General features: G+C 38.9%; 1 protein-coding gene and 1 long non-coding RNA gene across 2 annotated transcripts in view; one reads left to right on the top strand and one right to left on the bottom strand.

Annotated features, from left to right (window-relative positions):
• Nucleotides 1-2545: 2545 nt before the first annotated feature.
• LOC139741861 (uncharacterized) lies at nt 2546-7237 on the bottom strand. The gene is made up of 4 exons (XR_011711647.1): nt 5243-7237; nt 4647-4791; nt 3802-3893; nt 2546-3159 (listed from the first exon to the last, which is right to left on the bottom strand). It is a non-coding gene; the product is annotated as an uncharacterized lncRNA (long non-coding RNA).
• A 688-nt stretch (nt 7238-7925) lies between these two features.
• Nucleotides 7926-22429, top strand: part of LOC139741860 (E3 ubiquitin-protein ligase RNF113A-like) — a 31187-nt gene continuing 16683 nt past the window's right edge. Inside the window, exon 1 of the mRNA XM_071652437.1 lies at nt 7926-8022. Coding sequence (XP_071508538.1) covers nt 7938-8022 — 85 coding nt within the window. The 5' untranslated portion in view covers nt 7926-7937. The remainder of the gene's footprint in view (nt 8023-22429) is intronic.

The raw sequence follows: 22429 nt of genomic DNA, 5'->3' as shown, positions 1-22429 counted from the left end.
AATACAGAGAATAATAAGAAAATGTTTGCTTCTTTGATCATAACTTCAAAAATGTACCTTTATATGTAGTGACCAATATATACTGTAATTCAAAAGGTATTATTTTGTACTTTATGACAGAGACCGTACTTCAAAATCTTCAAAAATGGACATATCGGTTTTTGCCAACAAACTCTTCAAATATTAGCATCACACATTTCCCCGAAAATATGCCAAATTCATAAAGTTTGTGCAAAAGTGAAAAATTTTACAAGTACCCTTCCTGAACATGTTTAATTTTCGACTACAAGTGAATATAATTATTGCATGTTCAATGATAAGCTACAAAAGACTTGCAATGTATAGTCACCATTATCTATATTATAATACAAAAACAATTACACATGTACCAGGAATTGTGATTGCTTTGAAAAATTGACAAAAATACAGACATTTTCAATACTGTATGGTTAATCAAGTTTGGATCCTCTGTCATGTAACACAGTGATGCTCTACAAGTACATTGCACAAATACCTAAACATACTCGATCAGAGAAGCATGGTCTTGACTTTAAGTAGGCTTTAGGTGGGGTATTTATGTAGATGATAGAGCCAGAGGGGGCCTCCCTGAAACCCCCCAGACCTCGGCCATCAACCGTGCGATCATTACAAAATCCACACACAAACTGCCTGTGACATAATCTATAAAACGGTAATGTTGATTTTCAACAACAAAAAAAGTCACTTGGCTAAATTATGCTAATTTGAGCATGAAATCAGACCATTTGCCATAACTAAAGTTCCAAAAAGGCACATTTGTTTTTTGTGTAAATATTCTTTCTAGCGTCCATAGCAAATGAAAGAGAAAAAAACTGTGCCATCAAAAAATTCTGAAGTATCTATTTTTTTCTATTTACTCATGTATTTCTTTGTTTCTTACTTTTTTTTTTTCATTGCCTTTTCAATGAAATTTGTCAGCGACACGTCCAGCATGAAAATATTTATGTTATTGATTACAATCAATAACCCCCCAAAATAATCATGCCTTCATGAAATTCGGCATGGAATGTCAAAGGGGAGGAGGGCTCATAGGCCCCCCCCCCTCAACCGGGCCTACTATTTATGGAAAAAGAATTGCAATCAATACAGTTGACACAACATGTATCATATCATTAATCTTCTTCACCTAAATAAGGCATCATTGTACAATATTGAACACTTGTAATCCTTCCGAGTTTTGCCAGATGTAGCAACTAATGCTGCAAACTGAATTTCTTATAGAGTGATTTGACGTCATGTTGGCCACCATAATGGTGGCTTCCATAGCAAAGGCGATCAATATTCATTCATGCATGCCTCTCTAACAAAGGTGTTCTTTTGCCTTAGGTTTCCCTGAAGTAAACATTGCTGCAGCTTTTGTATGCAGTCTTGATTTCTAGTCAGTTTAGGCAATTGACTTCGTTAGGCTGCGTTCACATAGAAGTATACGGTATATGGTATTCGCTATTCGCTATTCGGGCACCCAGTACACCATCACCCTCACCGTCAACTTGCCATCCCATGCAGTGAGGATTTCTTCCTCCTACATCCCAGCAAATCTTATTAACAATTTCTAAACTGCATCAGAATGTCAGTCTACATGCTTATTTTTGCTAAAGGGCAAATCCAGACCAAAATTGTCATTATTTCATAAACGTGAGACGGTATATGCTGCAGGAAAATCGAACAAGCTCGATTCCCACTTTGCTACACTATTCTATGCTATTCGGTACATTCAAATAGTGCCCTCTTATGTGAACCGGCGTTAGGAAATCCTATCGTTCGATTCAAGCTATTTGCGTGCCCTCGAAAACGAGCCCCGAATACCCAAATAGTATACTTCTATGTGAACGCAGCCTCATAGTGGGCAATTGTGACATCACTGCTAACACTCTATAACAAAATATGATTGTCAGTTGCAGGTTATCTTAATAATTTGTTATGAGGTCAAGGGAAGAATTATCCATAAGTTTGACTTGGCACATTGGTGAACTAATCTATTTGGCTCCATCTACTCTAATGCCATGGATTTATCAATGATGGGCTGCAGATGTTTCGTGGAAAAAGAAGTTGAACCAATTGAGCTTCTACCCACAAGTTTTTTCAAAGTACAGTACATCAATTACATAAAGGTGAAAATGTACAAAACTCTGGGTCCCGTAACCCTAGGGATCAATGATTCCCATCAATTTTGTTTTATTTTTTTTAAAAGATTTTTCCCTCTACTCCAAAGAAGATGGATGCAATAAATTTGAGCACATGCATATTGTACTGCATCACTGTTAATCAAAGGGGTGACAAATGTATGTGGTAACTTAATCACAACATGGAGACATAATCTTCATCCCAAGAGCATGGATGACCATTGGAAGATCCTACTATTTAGCTGCTATTTGTAGCATTCCCCCCCCCCCCCCAAAAAAAAAAAAAATGACGGAAAGAAAAAAAATACATACGAGTGTCTGTCAACAGTTTTCTCTCTTGAATATTAGACCATAAAAAGGTTTTATTAAAGAATTGCCTGGAGAGAAGGGGGTGCTTAATCATGAGCGCAGCCAGATTCGTATCATGCGGAATGCCAAGCTGTGTGTGGCCAAACATTCTTTCATATGCTTGGAACACCTTACAGATGAATGTATTGATTAACATGTGGCCATGAAGAGGAGATCTTTTCTTGACTATATAAGTCAAAACTATTTTCAGTTACTAGTATATACAACAATCAACAATTTAAAGCATTAACAATCACACATTCTATGCAACAAACTCTTTTCATCGGCGAGCCCTGTTCTACTTTTAATGTTGAAGTGCTGCAGTACATCCTGGTAACAGCTTCATGCTAAACTACCGCTGAGCCTGATGAGGCCGACTCTTCAACAAGAATGTAAGTTCCAACGTCAGAGGAGCATATACTGTATCTCAAAAGAGGAAAAAGCAAGGGTATTTAGACCTATACACCGATGGTAGCTGTCTCTTCTCATTGGGCTTCTAATCTAACGATGGAATGGTGCTCGGTCAGGTGCTTGGTGGGAGCTGCAACTACTCTCTCTCTCTGCCTGAGGTGATGAGTGGTGTCATAGCTCCTCAGGGTCTTAAAACGAAACTCAATGAATCCATGATCCTTGCCATACAGGTATACTCCTGAAATATAACAATGCATTGTAAGTCAAAGCTTTTTCTTGAGTCTCAACAAATTTGACTTTGGCACAGAGTAGACTATAACTGATGAAGATCTGATAGCAGTAGAAATACATGTAGTGGCATTCTTATGGAAGAAAACGAGAATAGGTTTATTATAAATGAACGGCGCAACTGGCATGTTGGAACTTAAGTTACATTACGTTACGTTGAAGTTAACGTTTAATATCGAACCTAAGTCATGGAATCAGGCCAATCTGCACACAACTTTATTAGACATCTATGAGAAGGTACATCAAAGATTATAAAAAGTCCCCACATTGCCTGTATATTTGCACAATAAGTTAATTAAGAAATAGATGCAATTTCCCTGTAAAGGCCATTTTTTTTTTGGGGGGGGGGGGGGGGGGGTCATGCCCATAACCTGAAAAACTTTGGGTCCTTGCCCCCTAACTGAACAAGGATGATCAACTCCTCGTTTGGTTGCTTAATTCTGTCCACTAGCTCTTGAGAAAAGTTGAAAATGTTGAAGGTTTTGCAAGCTAGATGAATAAGATACCATGTTACAAGGTATGTCACTTTAGCTTTCTGCTAAAGAGGGCTAAAAAAGTTGTAGATCACATAAACTTACGAGTATAAACTTACATGTCCTTTTGCACCTTGTGTGGTGTCTCACAAAGTGGGGTACTGCATCGCAACAGCCTTTGCTACAACATCCTTTGCTCACTACTTGGTATCTGAATGTAAAAAGAAAGCAAGAAGAATGTTAATCATATTCTAGGATGCAAATATATAACATCAAAAATTTGGCCCTCATTTTAATCTTTTAAGGGGCTGAACTATTTTTATGGTTTTTTTTTCTTGGCATTAATTTCTATTGCTATTCAGTACCACTGTTTCAAGTACATTTATTGCTACTTGAGCCAGATATCAGTTAATACATGTGAAAATTTCATGCAGATAGGTTAAGTGTGAATGTGCACAGTTAGTAGAAAAAATTTATACAAGATGTGATTATCCATTGAACTTCATGGCACATCAACTCCCACTTTTTTATTAATCATTGTGATGATTAAATCATAAGTATTAGGACTATTAATATGAAATCAATATACATGTGGCCCGATGGGGCTACCAAGAAAATAAGTCAGCGTGGAGTCTTGTACGTACACTCTGTTTACATGTCTCATACAAGTATACCAGTCTTTATTTTTAAATCTATAACCATCACTTCATTAACAATATTATACTTACCGGTCCCTTCTACTTTCTTTCTTCTTTTTTTTTTCGGGGGGGGGGGGGGGGGGGCAAATTTTAGTCTGCTTTTCTCTATACTTGAGAAGACCAAAAAAAAAAAAAAATGAACAGGCAAATTACATGGTTATATATTGGATGGAAATGTAGTACAAGACATGACAATGGGAAACTGGTATTCCAGACCAATAATATAATATATGAATAATAATAATATTTTAAATAATTGAACTTACGCTGTACAGTTTTCTGCTTCAATTTGCAACAACAAATATGCTGCAATGATCTGGGTGTGCAGATGTCTCCTCGGAACAGTCAGAACTCCTTCCCTCAGCTTTTGAAGTATCTCTTTCCCCTTGAAGTGATGTGTGTGTTGAATTCCTGGGCAAATAAGTAAAATTTAATGGCTTTATGAATAATACAAATGGCATGAGGATAGTAGGTTCCTCCAGTTTACATTATAAACTTGAAGAGCAAAATCATTTAACATACATATTTGACATAAGCAACAGCTCTACTTACACAACTCAAGACTGACCATAACATGGTTTTCACTTCTGTCGATACGGCAAGTACACGGTACACATTTTTCTTAAATACAAGTACTAACTTGTCAAGACATTCATTTTCAGAGGGAAGGACAGCTCCAAAACTGCTCCATGAAGTATCTTGAAAATCATTTCTTCAAACAAAATAAAACCAACCAAGCATTCAATCTCTTAATGTAGCCTCTTATGTAATTACTAAGACTCTAGAATGTAAAATAAATATAAATCAATTTCAAACTAGTCTCCCTTCATTAATCATAGTGGAAAACAACAGAATAGCTTACAGCAGGGTTAATGCAATGGAAGTCCATATCTCAGAGGCTCCTTCGCTGATGTTGGCCCGGTGTTTCCAGCATTCGTCAACCCTGAATTCAATGGCTAGTCGTTGACTACATCTGGTACTTTGTAATCTGGTGATCTGCACCCTCTTCGTGTGACAGAGACTGTACAGCTATCAATATCTGTCTTTGTTCCCCAAATGATGACCCCTACACCGAGTTCCTTTAAATCACCATCACTCCCAAAGAGCTGTCATGTCTACGTCTCTATCTGGAGGAAAGTATGAAAACACAAGGTTCAGAAATGGATTTAGAACTCATTTCCACAAGACAATAGTTATGCAGTTGTTTTGTCCACACAAATACTAAGTGAGCACCAATACAAAAGCTAGTACGGGGTAGGCCTAATTACTTTTTTTAGCTACATCAGCATATTTAATGTTAGAATTAAAGACCCAAAGATGATCTCTGCCAAATTTCAATACCGGTAGGCCTACATAAGGTCACCTGTAACTTTCATAAAAAAACAATGTTGAAAATAGTACCAGTCATCATCTGCTACAAGGGGGATCGATCTCCATGATGTGTGAGCACGCTGATCTTCAGCTAGAAGTGTGATGTCACAGTGGACCAACACTTAACACGAACAGAACACGCATCATACTTCTTACCTAGTACAGTAACGCTAGTAGGTGATTACGACACATGACGTGGGAGCTAGTGTATGTGGTATTCTCCCAGCTGTTTGGATGCTCGAATGTAGCGGCAAATAAAAGTCCTTTTTACTACATACAGTGTATATAATGAACAATAATCATAAATCACCAAATTTCACCATTCTTTACCGTCCTGATCGAGATCACCATCTCATCTGGCAACACAGACCAGTGTCAGTGATTCGGCTGTCAACTCAACAATAGCAATGTAGAGTACGTGTCTGGCGCTAGGCGCTTCTTAAATCTATTGCTTTAATTAGCACAGCTTAGTAACAGTTAAAGTTCGATCTCTACACTCGACCACAGTAATCTCTGTGTGATGATTAACTATACACAGCCCAGTCGTTGTACATTAAGACGTACCTACGTACAGCGACTGGGCTGTGTACTGTATATGTGATGATATTATGCTTACGAATGTCAATTCGGCATAATGGCTAACGACCAACGTTTCATTCATCACTCATTTTTTTTTTTGAATAGTTCAAGCCCTAGATCCCAACGTGTACAATTAAACTAAAGTCTAAAGACTCAACGTATTATTAGATCCCAACACCTAGTGTGTACCAGTTGAGTTTCGGCCTCTAGCTGTTCGTATTACGTGTTCTATGGTATGACCATCCCCATATAGCTAACTGTGCCACGGGCGGCCCGGGGTTATTCGTATAGAACCCTAAAGGTAACTTACTTATGATGGTCGTTTACGGAGAGGTATAACGTTAGACTAGCCCGTAATGCTGAAAATAACTCAATAAGTTATAATTATATATAGATCGATCTATGGTTTGCTTACCTTCAAAAATGTGAATAATATCTCCGCCCCACTCAATTTGAAGACAGACATTTTCTCACGTCCATCACGACATCCAGGCTCAGATTCTCACGATTGCACTTACACGCACGTAAATCTGTGATCCTATGCATAATTATACACGCACAGCTAGCACACAGCACGCAATTGCACACAGTCCACGCACAGCTAGGCGACGCGTCGCTGCGTCAGGTAAACCTGCTCGCGCCCAAGCCAGGGGAAATTGCGGCTGGTGATTGGCTTAGAGTAAACACATGACAGGGGAATTCTCAATTTCTATTGGCCTAGCCAAATGCGTTTAATTATGTATTCACTCGGAATTCACTCGGCTTAATTTTCACTCGGAATTCACTCGGCGAATGGGTTTCACACAAATTTCACTCGTTACAAGAGTGAAATTCACTCGACAACGAGTGAAAGTCACTCTTAATTGAGTGAAATTTTATTCACTCCTTCCGAGGAGTGAATTATTCACTCGAAATTTTTTAGAGAGTATCTTTTCAGTGATTCGATAGATACAGGGCAAGTTCATCTTTGTAGAATGGCGACTATTGCAAGTGTTGCTAATAAGGCAACATGAAATAGTCGTCTAACGGACTTCATTTGATACATTGCAAGTATTGTGAAATGGGAAATCATTCAAAAAATTGAGATGTAAAGATGTATAGACGACTCATGTTACCCTGATTCATTATAAGACATCTGACTGAATGATCAGGGAGGTACTATAGGGGCCTACTTTCACTCTAAAAACGCAAATGTTGAATCAACATTTAAAATGGGCCGAGGAGTGACAGCATTTTTGAAGTGTTGCATCCAACTTTTAAAATAACATTTTAAATGTTGAATCTAGCAGGAAAACCAACACTTTGAAAATGTTGTCACTCCTTGAGTCCTTGGCCCTTTTAAATGCTAATTCAACATTTGTGTTTTTAGAGTGTTCACCTCCCTTGAATGTTTTGTGACTTCGAAAGTTTCGACCGGCGGGAGATTTTCACAGTTTCGTCAAAAGAGGACGACATACAGTTCACCCACTCCCGAATCAACCGTGTACCAGACACAGAACTCTTACAGCTGAGTCGAGCAGAGCCAAGTTGATTGCAACGCTCTTCCTACACACACACTACTGCAATTCCAAAGAGTATACGACACTGTACTGAGTTGGCTGTTCGTGATGGCAGACAGCGTCACTGTGTCTTTTAAAAAGCGAGGACGTTTCGCACATGCGAGGAAGAGAAAGACAAGTGACAGCGACGATGGTAAGTCAAGTGATCAGTAATTTCAGGGTTTTCTCCCTTATAATTCTCGAAGCCATGCAATTACTTTATATTCTAAACTGAGTGACCTCTAACTTTAGACTAAAAAGAGGCAAGTGCTGAGTCCCATCTAGTGCAATTTGTGTAGGCCTAACGTTAGTATTCCGCGAACAGCGCAGCCGGCAGTTAACTCAGATCAGCGGGGGAAAATACGCGTAACGTTTATAGAACGTTTTAATAGTATCCACATGTTTTTGCTCCATATAACGGAAAGTTAGATTGACACGGATGAGTTCAGCACAATGCAACCGAAGGCCAACTGAAAACAGCCCTGAGCTGAGGCTAGTAGACTCTAGATAGATCTAGATCTAGTGATCGACTGATGATAGTGTTGTTGACTAAAATTAACTAGAATCTCTAGACTCTATTTACTAAGTAAATTACATTGTACGTAGACTAGACTCTATACAGTTATACACAGCCCGGCCGGCCCTGTCACGCTGTAACGTTACGGTTTTTGGGTTAGTGTTATTGTTTTTTTGTTTTTGTTTTTTTAACTGTATCGAAATATGATAAAGTTACACCTGTACATGATGATGTAGCCCGACCAGTAACTGCGACCAGCAACCCCAACGTACAACGTACAACGTACAGTGTTGGGGCTGCGCCGTTTTGGCATCGATATTTTAATGTTGTACCAAACGGGTGCCGTTCCGGCGCTGTATTTCCTTAATTTTTCAACAAAAACTACTGGGAATACTTACATGGGTCGACTAAACCTAAATGATTCACATCGGCGACTGTTTGATGCATTTCATTGCTTATGATGCAGAAAATGCTGTCTTATAAGGCAAATATCTTCAGCTCACCGATGCTCACTAAAACTCACAATCACTTGCACATGCGCACACAATGCATTCAGTGCAGTGCATTGACAGCTGTATTTACTCGCTACATGATGCATATTCACCGTGCGATGATGCATTATTCATATCCTTTTGCGTCCGTAACGTTGACGTCATTGTTTACGCATGCGTAGATGCGTACTGATGGATATACACGTTCAAAATAGCAGCAAAGCTCTCCACTAGGGCAGACCGCCTACTCCTAAAAAATGTGGAAAATTATGCAGTTTCCAGATAAATTGGTGAGAAGGACCAAGGCAATGGGGTAGTGTATATTTCATTGTATATTGTCACTGTGTTTATGATGGACATTTAGCCATGGTTTATTTGTGAAGTTGCCGTATATGTGGCAATAGGGAGTTGTTCGTAATTCTCACTTGAACGAAACTGCGGGGTAGCCGCCAGGACCCCGCCGCAGAGCGGCGGGTCTCCGGGGCTACCCGACCAGATGCTGTAAGTACGCTCTGCGAATACAGCGTCTGACAGGCGAGGCATGCAGCTTCAAAGTGAGGAATCTCAACACAACTAAAAAACTTATGAAAATTTATACTTTTATTCTACAAAGAATCTTTAGATCTATGTCAGTTCGGGAAACCCACTCACAAGGGGGGCCCCTCCTTATAAGTAACCCGTCCCCCTTATAAGTAACCCCGTCCCCCGGGGCACCCCTTATAAGGAGTCTCCACGCTTTTTTGCAATGCAACGCGAAAAAGAAAGGACTGCGGCAATTCGCTTGATTATTTCCATAAAGCTTCACAAGTTTCCTAGTTACTCACGAAATTTGAGCAAAATCGGTTCGAGGCATCATATCTAAAATCATGGATTTAAATGCGATGTCAAACGACCCATGCGAATGCTGAAATGCGAGCGATTACTGGCGTGAGTGTCACCAGGCGCGGCGGCGCGGCAATGCTTGAGTGCAGACGTGGCGACTGAGTACAGTTTTTGCTCAAATTTCGTGAGTAACTAGGAAACTTGTGAAGCTTTATGGACATAATCAAGCGAATTGCCGCAGTCCTTTCATTTTCGCGTTGCATTGCAAAAAAGCGTGGAGACTCCTTATAAGGGGTGCCCCGGGGGTTACTTATAAGGGGGACGGGGTTACTTATAAGGGGGACGGGTTACTTATAAGGAGGGGCCCCCCTTGTGAGTGGGTTTCCCGAACTGATGTCACTCACGCTAAATGCATGCTTGTGTAGGTATTATGGTACGGGCCTATGATGTAATACCTAACAATTACTCACCGAGTGGCCAACGGGACGACAGGGCTGAAGTAAAGTACCACCAGCAGGAATGGCAGCCGACCGTATGACAGTAGGGTATGGTCTGTAGAAAGCACCAGGGCACCAGTAGAGGTGAACAGTGTCCTTGAAATGGGTATTGCACTTCCCGAAATGATATTAAATAATATGGACTAACTCCGAATGCACTTTGGGTGTCCGAAGACGACAGTGTCCCATATAAATATGTACAAATGATCCAGCGACAGCGTGGAGTAGCCTCCGGGTGCCGCGGCTAGCACAAGCGAGGGTAGAATCCACCGCTGGAGCGCTGGGTCGAAGAACTGCGAGGTCCCTGATAGAGTCTGCACACCACCGACAGCACGCTAGCAGGACCGATGCAGCGATGTAACGACGCGAATCGCGTTGAATGCAGCTACACAGAAAATCCCCAGGTTGGAGTGTAGAGCATGAAGAAAGGGCGAGTCGCGATATAAAAAGGAGCGAATGTCGCGAAGTGTAAAATCCGGGAAAGTGTATCCGTATCGAGTATAATCCGTATGAAATGGCAGTCCACGGCGCGAGGTATCGTCAGCGCCAGAAGACGTGGGACGTACATACGGACGTAGTATGCGGACGTGAGTGACTTCAACGATTAGAACGTGCTCTCGGGATGAAAGCTAATCGTGAAGTGAGGAAGCGTGGAAAATGAAACAGCGTGATCGGAGAAAACGTGTCACGGACAGGAGCTTTGAGAGTGGTAATTGGCTGATGAGAATGCACAGCTCGCCACTAATTGGTAGGTTGTTTCCGTGACAGCAAAACAAGGGGTGTGTTTATGAAAATCCGACTACTGTTGGAATGTGAAATACGCGTACCTCGGCACGATGACAAAGGCGGAGAATGTAGTGCGCACCTGTCATGTGTCGGCGCACAAAGAAAGTTCGCGTGGATGTTGACAAAATACTGGGGTCGCCAGACAGCGTAATTTACAACAGCCAGAATGCCGGACAATATGATACATAGTAGAAAACCGCTACACTTGTATTACAGAAGAATTTTTCACCACACCGGGTCCATTGAGAGCCCTTGCGATAAGTCCGTGGAACAAAAAAATGACAATTTCTGGTGCAATTCCTGACCGTCCGGGTGCCGTTTATCGTTGCAGAATTCAAAATGGCGCCTTCATGCTCCAAAGCGAGCGCAGCGTATGCGGTGAGAACGTACTGTATTACAGAACCTATATATCGTATTGCATAGGGCCTACTGCCTAACGTCGTCTGCTGCGGAGAGATCTTATGTGTGCGTGCGCTGCTTGAGTGTGTAGCAGCACGGTCGATAGCATACAGCTCTATTGGGCATTCACATCACGTATACGTATTTGTATTCAAATTGGCCTGGCGTGAAAGACAATGTACCGTTTGGACATGCTGGATATAATCATCGATTTCGGTAAGTTTCATAACATAAATTTGAATACTGATAGCATAGATATAGAGTCTTATTCTTAAAGATTGTATTAGATGAGTTTGAGGTGACAAAAATGATCTTAAGTATCAAAATTGAAAGCGATTGGAATCCGATTACAGAGCTCTCTTTGCGGTTGGTAGTCCCGCCTGTACAGCCCTGTCGCGACGTACCTACGTACAGCGACTGGGCTGTGTATAGTTACTGTACATGTAGAGTGTAGGTCTGACGTTACACTTACACTTAATGTTACAGGTACCAGGTAGAACCTCAGCCAACAGGGCCCTGATTCTAAATAAAACTAACGATGCTAGTGTACTTTCGCACCTCCTCGTCAATTGATCTCCAAACATGCACAAACTCACTCTAAATATCAAGCAGCCACGAATATTTGCATCTGTGCTGTGTGAGACCCAAGTTCAGTAGACTCTAGAAATGGAATTTTCGCTGTATTGATACTTTTACATTTCTCGGAATAAGTTGATCGCAGCTAGTTTGCTCTGTGACAACTGCGTTGTACAGGAGCAGATGGTGCAGTGCACAATATACAAAATATGTTCACGGCACAGCAGCAAGTGCTGCGATTGATCTGAATGTAGCAATCTCACAGCGATCACAGCAAGTTCTTCTATGGTATCTTTAAAAAAGATAATCTGTTTTTCCACCTTTCCCTCAGCTTGTACCGAGTCTTGCAGTAGCAATTGATTAAGGTTTGGGGTTGTCGTTGATGTTGGGCTTGCGCCTGTGTGTGTGTGTGTGTGTTTGTGAAAAGTGTGGTTATAAGAAAGGGTGAAAGAATATAGAGAGAAAGCATAGGAAAAGGGGGGGGGGGGAAGGAAATAGATGAAAAGATACTAAAGAGGTAAACCTTGAAAAAATGAAACAAAAGGTTTACACTACAGAATAGAAAGTACACTTGAAATAAAAACAAAAAATAATGGAAGAAAAAAAAAGAGAAACTTGCATTATAAAGGAAAGCAAGGGAGAGATGAATGTTTGAAAAGAAAAGCAAGAAGCAAAAAAAAAAAAAAAGATTGACAACAAAAAAGCACTAGGTATTTTCCTAGATAATAGAATGAGACATTCATGAATCAAAACTGGATGAAAACAACGATGAATACGAAGGAAAGAAAGAATTGTACTACTACAGGTTGTAAATGAAATAAAGAAAAGTATACATCAAAGGGAAACAAATGTAGAAGAGAAACTGTATTTGACCTGCTCCTAGTTAGTAATCCAAAGTTAATCACTGATGTATCAGTTGTACCCAACATGTCACTCCGATTGGTTGCCCACTTCTCACAATTGCTAACAGAAGCAAGCGAGAAGGACTTACCCACACAAAAACAGTGCATTTATCTTCAGGCATGAAACATGCAGTTTAATGGAAGAAAAAAAAAAAGAAGGGAAATGAACATCTGAAGCAAAGCAGTTTGGGAAAAGTTTGCTGACTTCATGCAATTTCATGCAAGTTGAAGATAAGCTTGACTTGTTCTTGATGAACGAGGCATGGCTTATGTTCAAAACTGGAATAGAGAAGGGAATGGCAGAATTTACATGAGCTGACATCTAAAGAAGGATGACATACCAGGGGGTACCATTGATCACTAACAAGATTGAAAGGATGATCAGAAGGAGAGATACATGTAGGTTGAACAAAAAAAAAAAAAGAAGAAAAAAAGTCGGGATATGAATGGGCTCCTCCATTTTCAAGAAAATCAAGAAAATGCTGCAACAAGAGCTAAGGAGGGCATATTGGAGTCTCTTTTTTTGTACTGATGAAGACAACACAGAATTTGACAGTATGAAGAGATCTTGGAGTCATTAAGCACAACAGGACAGATAACAGAGGAATGACAGAATTGAAAACTGATAGTGCTACAGTCACTGACTTAATTGCAAAATCTGAAGGTGCTGATTTGACAGTTCAAAGGTGCTTTCACCAAGGAAACACCCATACCTGATGATCTACTATCTGCAACCTGCGGGCTTTAAAAAAATGGGGGATATTGTGTTCACACCTAAGGGTATAGAAAAGTTGCTTTGTGACCTAACGATACAGTGCTCCTCGAACAGATGGTATACATTGTAACTCTACAAGTCATGAAACATTTGGCTAAACTCTAGCTCCCATTTTTTGTGGGTAAAAATTCCGCTTGTCATATGATTTGAGTGAAATATCAAATGACTGGCGCGAGGCAGGTGTTGAACCAGTCTTCAAGAAAGGAAATTGATCCACTTCAGTAAACTACCGTCCCATTTTCATGCCTCCGCCACGAAGTGGTGCCGGAGGCATTATGTTTTCGGGTTGTCCGTATGTCCGTCCGCATTTGTTTACGTGATAACTTGGTTGAAGTATAAAGTGTGATGGGGCAATTACTTGATTAGATTTTGGGTGAAATCAGCCAAAGGTCAAAGGTCAAGGTCAAATCATGAAATTGTATATGTTTACGCGATAACTCAAGACTGGATCAAGCAAATTTCACCAAACTTTGTCAAAGGATTATGTATGGTGGGACAATTACTTGATAAATTTTTGAGTGAAATCAGACAAAGGTCAAAGGTCAAAGATCAAGGTAAAATCCTAAAATTTATCTTTTTACGTGATAACTCAAAACTGGATGAAGCAGCTTTCAGCAAACTTGGTCCAAGGATGATGTATGATACGGCAATTAGTTGAGTAGATTTTGGTGACATTGGCAAGAGGTCAAAGGTCAAAAGGTCAAGGTCAAATGCTAAAAATGTTGCTATTTCCCCATACATGTATCCATGCAATGCCCAAAGGTATTTTCTTGAAACTTAGTGTAGACATGTAATACTGCATAAAGATTCTCCAGAGAGAGTTTCATGTCATAAGGTCAAAGGTCAAAAGGTCAAAGATTAGGTGAAAATGTTACAATTTCACTTTTCTCACAAATGGTTCAATGTATCTTCGTGGAACTTGGTACATACGCATGTACTGACTGGCCAGGATTATCTAGGGAATTTAGGGGTCATGAGTCAATAGTCAGGGGTCAAAGGTCAAGGTCAACTTGTCAAAATTTTACTATTCCCTCATACTAGTATATATGCAATGCTTGCATTATCATTTTTAAGACTTAATATATATGTATTACCTAATGGAGATTCTCTTCTAAATTTCCTGCCAGAAGGTCAAAGGTCAAAGGTTAAGGGTCAAGGCCAGGTTTGAATGAAAAAAAAAAATCTATTTCATACTGTAATTACACTCTTTCTTAATACCTTGAAAATTACTCAATGCATAAACTTATAAAAGGGTCAGTCAGAAGTCAAGAAAAAATCCTCAATTCCCCAAATACATGTACCTGCACTCTTTAATAGACAATTATAGCAAACGTAGTTCAAGGAAAGTGAACATTTAAAATATTTCTGACAAACCTGTCATTTCAGTATTTTGCCAGTTATGTGAAACTGTTATCTCACATTGTGAAGACATTACATCCATTGGGAGAATCATGCATTATGGCGGAGGCATCAGTCGCCATAGCGACATTTCTAGTTCTGACATGTATCAGCTGCAAACTAGTGGAACATGTCCTAGCCAGCAATATTATGAAGTATAGGGACAAAGATAACATTATCTTCCCCCTTCAATATGACTTTTCATAAGAACTATCATGTGAACAATGATTCATAAGCTGAGAATGAGAAGGGCGTTAAGTTGCCACTAAACATATACCGTGTGTCTAAAAAAAAAACTATACACGTTTGAAATGGCTGCCAAATAAGAAATACAGTCAAACCTGTCTATAGAGGCCACCCTAGTGAAACGGAAAAAGTGGCCGTTATAGACAGGTGGCCGCTGTAGACAGGTAATCTAACTTTGTGCGCATTGCGTACATGCACATGTATCATCGTTGTATCCTTACATGTATGTATGTATGTGTGTACGTATGCACACACCGTGTGTTTCATGCATTTAACCATGCCGGTGTACAGGTGTACTGAAATTGTTGCACAGTTTTAGTATGTGTTTTGTCGTGAAGAAAGCTTTACACTAGTGCATTATTATGACTACATGAGGGATGAATGCAGCGGTGGCGATCACTAAACGTTGCCTGCACGGCTACAAAGCAGAAAAACACGCTGAATTATCGGCTCAGCTACAGCTCCATTGGATTTTTGGCCGCTTTAGACAGGTGAAAAACAAAATTTGTGGCCGCTGACCGCGTTAGACAGGTGGTCGCTATACACCGGGTCTTTAACATAGCTTTTCTCTCGGGGGGGGGAGATTTTCAGTGCCCGCTATAGACAGGTGGGGGAAAGGTTTATATGTATGGATAGCTTATGGACTCAACTTTCATATGACACCAAAAAGTCTAAAAATGATTCATGCTTGTATGAGCACTGCTCACTTTTGTAAAGGGTATCAAAATTAGGCTGCGCAGGAATTAGCCTTTAAATTTGCGACGGGTGAGTCCGTTGGAGCATACAAAACTGAAGTTGAAATGATAAATTTATGATCAATTGCGATCAGTTTGGGTTTGCTGAGTGAATTTTTTTGGTTTAGGGCAAGTCCAAGATATCGCGCACCTTACGTATGGGACATTCAGAGATTTCAAACCTCTGAAAAGTTATGAAGGAGCACTTGGATTTTAGTGTTTATCATCAGGAGGACTGGTATCCCTGAGAAGAATATTGTGTTTAAGTTTGATGTCATTTGACCTTGGGTTAATGGTTTTATTAAGAAAAATATGCCAACTTACGTATGGGACCAGAGAAAAACTGGATTTTTCAAAATAAAGTTTGAACTGAAAATTCTCTGAAAGTACCTTACTGATCAAGTTCTGTTTGGAAGTGAAGAAAGGTACAATACTGAAGTATCTTTCAGCAAAGTTTCACTGCAAAAGAATAAAGCATATTTTCATGAAGTTGGTTTAATTAACGAAAGTACACCTTACGTATGGGACATGGCTCAACTTACGTATGGGACATTTGTCTTTAGTGCACAAATGCATTCATGGGAATGACTTTAAATTTCTCCATAGTGACATATTCAGTTCCACAAATCATGCTTCAACATGTAACAAATGAAATAGACTTCTAAGTGGGTACTTTCCCAGTTCAGGTACCTAGCAAAAGCTAGAATAAAACAAATAAAAGTAATTACCAATTTACAATTAAATGTCTTAGTTTACATTCCGTCATGCATTAACACTGTCCTCATGATGTCTACACATACAGATATAGTATACTGACACTCTATTTCTAGCCCATTTGTAATTACTCTAGTCAATATTTTTTCATCAAATGAAAAATTAATGAGCGAATTCTAGCTTGTGACCTTGATATAGCATACATGTACATGTACAATAACTAATTTGTAGTCTTGATAATTTCAACTTTAGAATCAAATGTCATGTACAATGTAATTTGCAAATACAGTTTGAAGTGGGTACTTTCAGTAGCTCTAGGCTTACCTTGCAAGTTGTCTAAGTTTTTATAAAGCTTTATTATTGTTTGAAATGCAGCACAAAACACAACAACAACAACAAGAGTACTTCATTTTGCTCTGTAATTATCATGTTTTGCCATGTGAATTTTAGCTGAACTGCAATATCAATCAAATTTTAATGAAAGTTTTAGATTTGAAGGAGATAGAAGAATGTATGTACCAATGCTGGTTTTTTTTTTTTCAAATTGCTTGGCTTCATGTCTGAAACCAAAGATGACAAAATTTGTGTTACTTTGTACATACATACATGCTTGTGTAGTGATACAGGAAAGATTATCATTAAAAGACATTTGCACATTCAAATCTAGATTTGAAACACTTAAGTAACTCACTGATCTGCAAATTACAATTTTGAATAAATTCTAATAACCTCATTTGATCATACACTACCAGATTGCAATGCATAATGATAATTGTGTAGATGTGGGGTACAAATTAAGTATGAGTTGATGAAGGTGTCTCAAAGCACATCTGTCTCTTCAAACACGAAATAGAAAAGAATATTGAATTCCCTATTTGTTTGTGTAATTTGTGTTTTCAGCACTCCAACCACAGAACCAGTATTGATATTGTGGTTTATGGCAAATGTAAACTATAGTCTTCATTTTACAGGATTTTCAGAAATCATGTTCATGACCTTGATAAGTCATGACATATTCTGAGGGTGAGCAGTTGAAATATTAACAATCATATCAAAATAAAAAGTATTCTCATAGGGTTTTTCCTTTGCTATCAACTCTAGTAATGACAAAGTTACCTGCTGTCACCTCAAGTGATTTTTCTTTTCAGTAAGACCTGTAATGTTGTCAATGATGAGCGCCATAAGCACAATTGTTTTGATTTCCCTTTTGAGGCTGTACAACCTGTAGTACATGCTGAACAGTGTACTGCACCTAAAATGACACTCACAGAATCCCATTCTTGGACAAAATCATTTTGTAGAGAGGTAAAGTTGAAAATGATAACTGAATTAAGAAAATGTCCAATATCAAAATTTTAACGGGGAATGTTAATTTAAGACCAGCTGCACAGCCTGTAATGAAAATAAGAAAATACAAGTATAAATGAAATATTCTTTATTTTCCTTTCTTAATCATAGAATGACTCAATAATGCTGTTCTTACACTCTCCCTGAGGTCAACTGAGTAGGAGAGGCAGATATTTAGACATATCCTTCAGAGTAGGTGCAAAGATAACCATTAACCAAACAAATGTAAGGACATATAGCATCCATGTCAAAAGGAGGTTTTCCCATTCACTTTGCATGTAATGTCCCATACGTAAGGCATTTGTCCCATACGTAAGCAAACTTTAATTAGTTATAGGATGAAGGACTAATCAAATTTCCTCATTTAGTTTTGCTAATCTGGAGTTGAAATGAATAAATTAGAACTTCCTAAAGTATGATTGGTCAATGTTACAAATCTTCAGAAAAAACTTAAAAAAACATACTCAAATCCTTACGTATGGGACACTATGTTCTGGGAAAGTGCATAATTTGCATAATTAATGTGCTGACCTTGTCTTACCAATTGCAGATTATACTAACTCATACAGGGGTCATGTTCATAAAGGAACTAGGTCAAGGACAAATTCAACTGATTTTAGATGAATTTTTATAATTTGTCCCATACGTAAGGTTGGTTTTTGATTTATGCAAATCAAGGCCATATTTCTTGCATAAATTTGCATAATTTAATATTTTCTTTGCTGGAAATATATGATTTAACTCTTTGGATACAACATGATATCAATAACTTTTTGATAAAATCAAGATGAATTTTGAGCATCTGAGGGGACATTATCTTGGACTTGCCCTTTATTAAACCAAACTTTTATGCATGAGTAAACCGCAGTTGCATTTATTTTATTGTAGCATTGCAAATTGCCCTGGTAGACTCAGTGGTGTGTTCATATGAGTCAGGATATTGAAGGTGGAGGTACATGTTGCAATTTTCATGTTACACACTCTCATTTTTTTACAACTGTGACTTGAAGGAAAACCTTCGCCCCACATTGCAGTTATTTTCAGATTAGTAGAATAGCTCATTGATTTACTTAATAACCAGATGGGGATTATGTAAATTCATTATTCAAATACATTTTGTTGAAAAAAGAATGTCACAGCTACTGGCTACTTATTATTCAGGTTACTCATTGACCTGAAGAATAAATAGCTGACATCTTTGACATTCTTTTTTTTTTTTTTTACAATCCATAATTGAATATTCAATGTTGACCTCTCGCAAAATTGGAAGGCTAATTTCTGCGCAGCCTAATTTTCATACCCTTTACAAAAGTGAGCGGTGCTCATCTAAGCATGAAATATTTTCAGACTTTTTGGTGTCATATGAAAGTTGAGTCCATAAGCTATCCATTATATAAATCTTTCTGCCAGAATTGTGTATTTTTTATTCGGTGGGCATTTCAAAAGTGTATAGTTTTTTTGAGACACACAGCAGTGTTCGAGGCAACTTAACGCCCTTCTCATTTTCAGCCGATGCATTATTAGGATTCACATAAACGGCATTTTACACAATTTGGACTTCTATGGTATCAGAGGGAAAAATCTTAAATGGATCCAAAGGTTTCTCCATGGAAGAAGTCAGAGGGTCCTTTTGGATGGCATTAAATCTTCACCAATAACAGTAGAATCTGGAGTGCCATAAGGGTTAGTTCTTGGACCTTGTCTTTTTCTGTTAAATACATTTGACTTGCCTAATGGCCTAGCATCTAAGGTTCACCTATTTGCGGATGATGCAATTTCCTACAGGACCATCAACAACCAACACCATGCCCAAAATCTTCAACAAGGTCTCAACAGGATTGGAGGCTTGGCTAAAATATGGATTTAATGGTTTTGAACACAGACAAATGCAAGGTACTAATGATCTCCAGGAAAAGAAGAAAAGTTCAACATGTGTATCACATGAACAATACCCCTCTCAAATCTGTTTAATCCATAAAGTACATGGTTGTAGCCATTACTTCTGATCTAATGTGGACCCAACACATCAATAATACTGTCACCAAAGCCAATAATGTCCTTGCATTTCTAAGATGCGATCTTAGATGCATAATTCATAGATGCATAAAGTCCTCTTATCTTAAAGCCACTGCTTACAAAACGTTAGTTCAAAAAATTGTACATGTAAGAGTATGCCTCCTCTATTTGGGACCCAGCTTTCAAAAACCTCATTCACAAAGTGGAAAATAGTCTAGAGAAGAGCTGCGAGATTCACTCTGAATTACTACTGTAACACCTCAAGTGTCAACAAAATGCTGCAGGAACTGGATTGGACTACTCTACAACAACGCAAAGGAAATGGCAGGCTATCATGATAAACAAAATGCCCAATAATCTTGCTCATCTTTTGGCACAGGACTATAATATCAAACAGGTTACCCAGTTGACAAGAGCCACCAACCACATTCCCATCAGATACCATACTCAAGAACCAAATTGCGTCATCATTTGTTTTTTCCGAGAATAGTAAGGAGCTGGAATTCCCTGTCCTCGAAAATTGTCGCAGCGCCATCTGTGGGAGCCTTCTGTAAACTTACAAAATTTAACCAGAAGAAGAAGAAGAAGAGGAGGAGGAGGAGGCTCTAAGGCACTGATGACAGAGCCATGTTGAAAAATACCATTCGTAAAACTAATTATTTCTACCATGACAAACCTCTGTTCTGGCTTTAGTTGAACCTCATAGTTAAAGGCTACATGCAACTTTATAGACCTCCGCAAAAGTACAGAATAATCACCAAGGTGGTTGTGGTCACTATCACGGAAGAAAGCAAAGAAGAAGCCTCATGCAATCTAGGGTTTAAGGGGCCACTGCATGCACAGTCAATACTTATTTCCATAGTAAACTGTCCTTGATTAGACATGCTGCCATGTCAGTCTATGGGTTGGTATTTTTATGCCTCTACCACGAAGTGGTGCCGGAGGCATTATGTTTTCGGGTTGTCCGTCCGTCCATACGTACGTCCGAACGTCCGTACGTCCGTGCGTCCGTACATCCGTCCGCTTTCGTTTACGCAATAACTTGAGTAATATTGACTTGAATTCTACCAAACTTGGTTGAAGTATAGAGTATGATGGGGCAATTAGTGGATTAGATTTTGGGTGAAATCAGCCAAAGGTCAAAGGTCAAAGGTCAAGGTCAAATGATGAAATTGTATCCGTTTACGCGATAATTCAAGACTGGATCGAGCAAATTTCACCAAACTTTGTCGGAGGATGATGTATGATGGGACAATTACTTGATTAGTTTTTTAGTGAAATCGGATTGAGGTCAAAGGTCAAAGATCAAGGTCAAATCCTGAAATTTATCTGTTTATGTGATAACTCAAAACTGGATGAAGCAGCTTTCACCAAACTTGGTCAAAGGATGATGTATGATGGGGCAATTAGTTGAGTAGATTTTAGTGACATTGGCAAGAGGTCAAAGGTCAAAAGGTCAAGGTCAAATGCTAAAAATGTTGCTATTTCCCCAATATCTATGCAATGCCCTAAGGTATTTTCTTGAAACTTGGTGTAGACATGTACTACTGCATGTAGATTCTCCAGAGAGAGTTTCATGTCATAAGGTCTAAGGTCAAAAGGTCAAAGGTTAGGTGAAAATGTTGTAATATCACTTTTCTCACAAATGGTTCAATGTATCTTCATGGAACTTGGTACATACGCATGTACTGACTGACAGATTATCTCGGGAATTTAGGGGTCATAGGTCAATAGTCATGGGGTCAAGGTCAACTCCTCAAAATTTTACTATTTCCCTCATACACTAGTATATGAAATGCTTGCATTATTAGTTTTCAAACTTAATATATACATGCATTACCTAATGGAGATTCTCCAGGAAATTTCCAGCCAGAAGGTCAAAGGTCAAAGGTTAAGGGTCAAAGGCCAGGTTTCAATGCCCCCCCCCCAAAAAAAAAAAAAAAAAAAAAATCTATTTTGTACTGTAATTACACTCTTTCTTCATACCTTGGAAATTACTCAATGCATAAACTTATAAAAGGGTTCGTCAGAATTCAAGTAAAAATTCTCAATTTCCCAAATATGTGTACCTGCACTCTTCGACAATTATAGCAAACCCAGTTCAAGAAAAGTGAACATTCATGTCATTTCTGACAAATCTGTCATATCAATATTTTGCCAGTTATGTGAAACTGTCATGGATCACACATTGTGAAGACATTGTACTATATGCCAATTGGGAGAATCATACATTATGGCGGAGGCATCAGTCGCCATAGCGACATTTCTAGTTTGTATATGATTCAGCTTCTTCATCATGCTATTTTGATCAAATTTTGGCCTTGAAAGTTCACCTTTAAGT

This window comes from Diadema antillarum, unplaced genomic scaffold (assembly GCF_040938485.1).
Source record: "Diadema antillarum isolate AM-2024a unplaced genomic scaffold, OU_Dant_1.0 seq00000957_RagTag, whole genome shotgun sequence".
Classification (NCBI taxonomy): domain Eukaryota; kingdom Metazoa; phylum Echinodermata; class Echinoidea; order Diadematoida; family Diadematidae; genus Diadema; species Diadema antillarum.
Note: the sequence above shows the minus strand (reverse complement) of the source record. Positions and strands in the feature narration are given on the sequence as shown.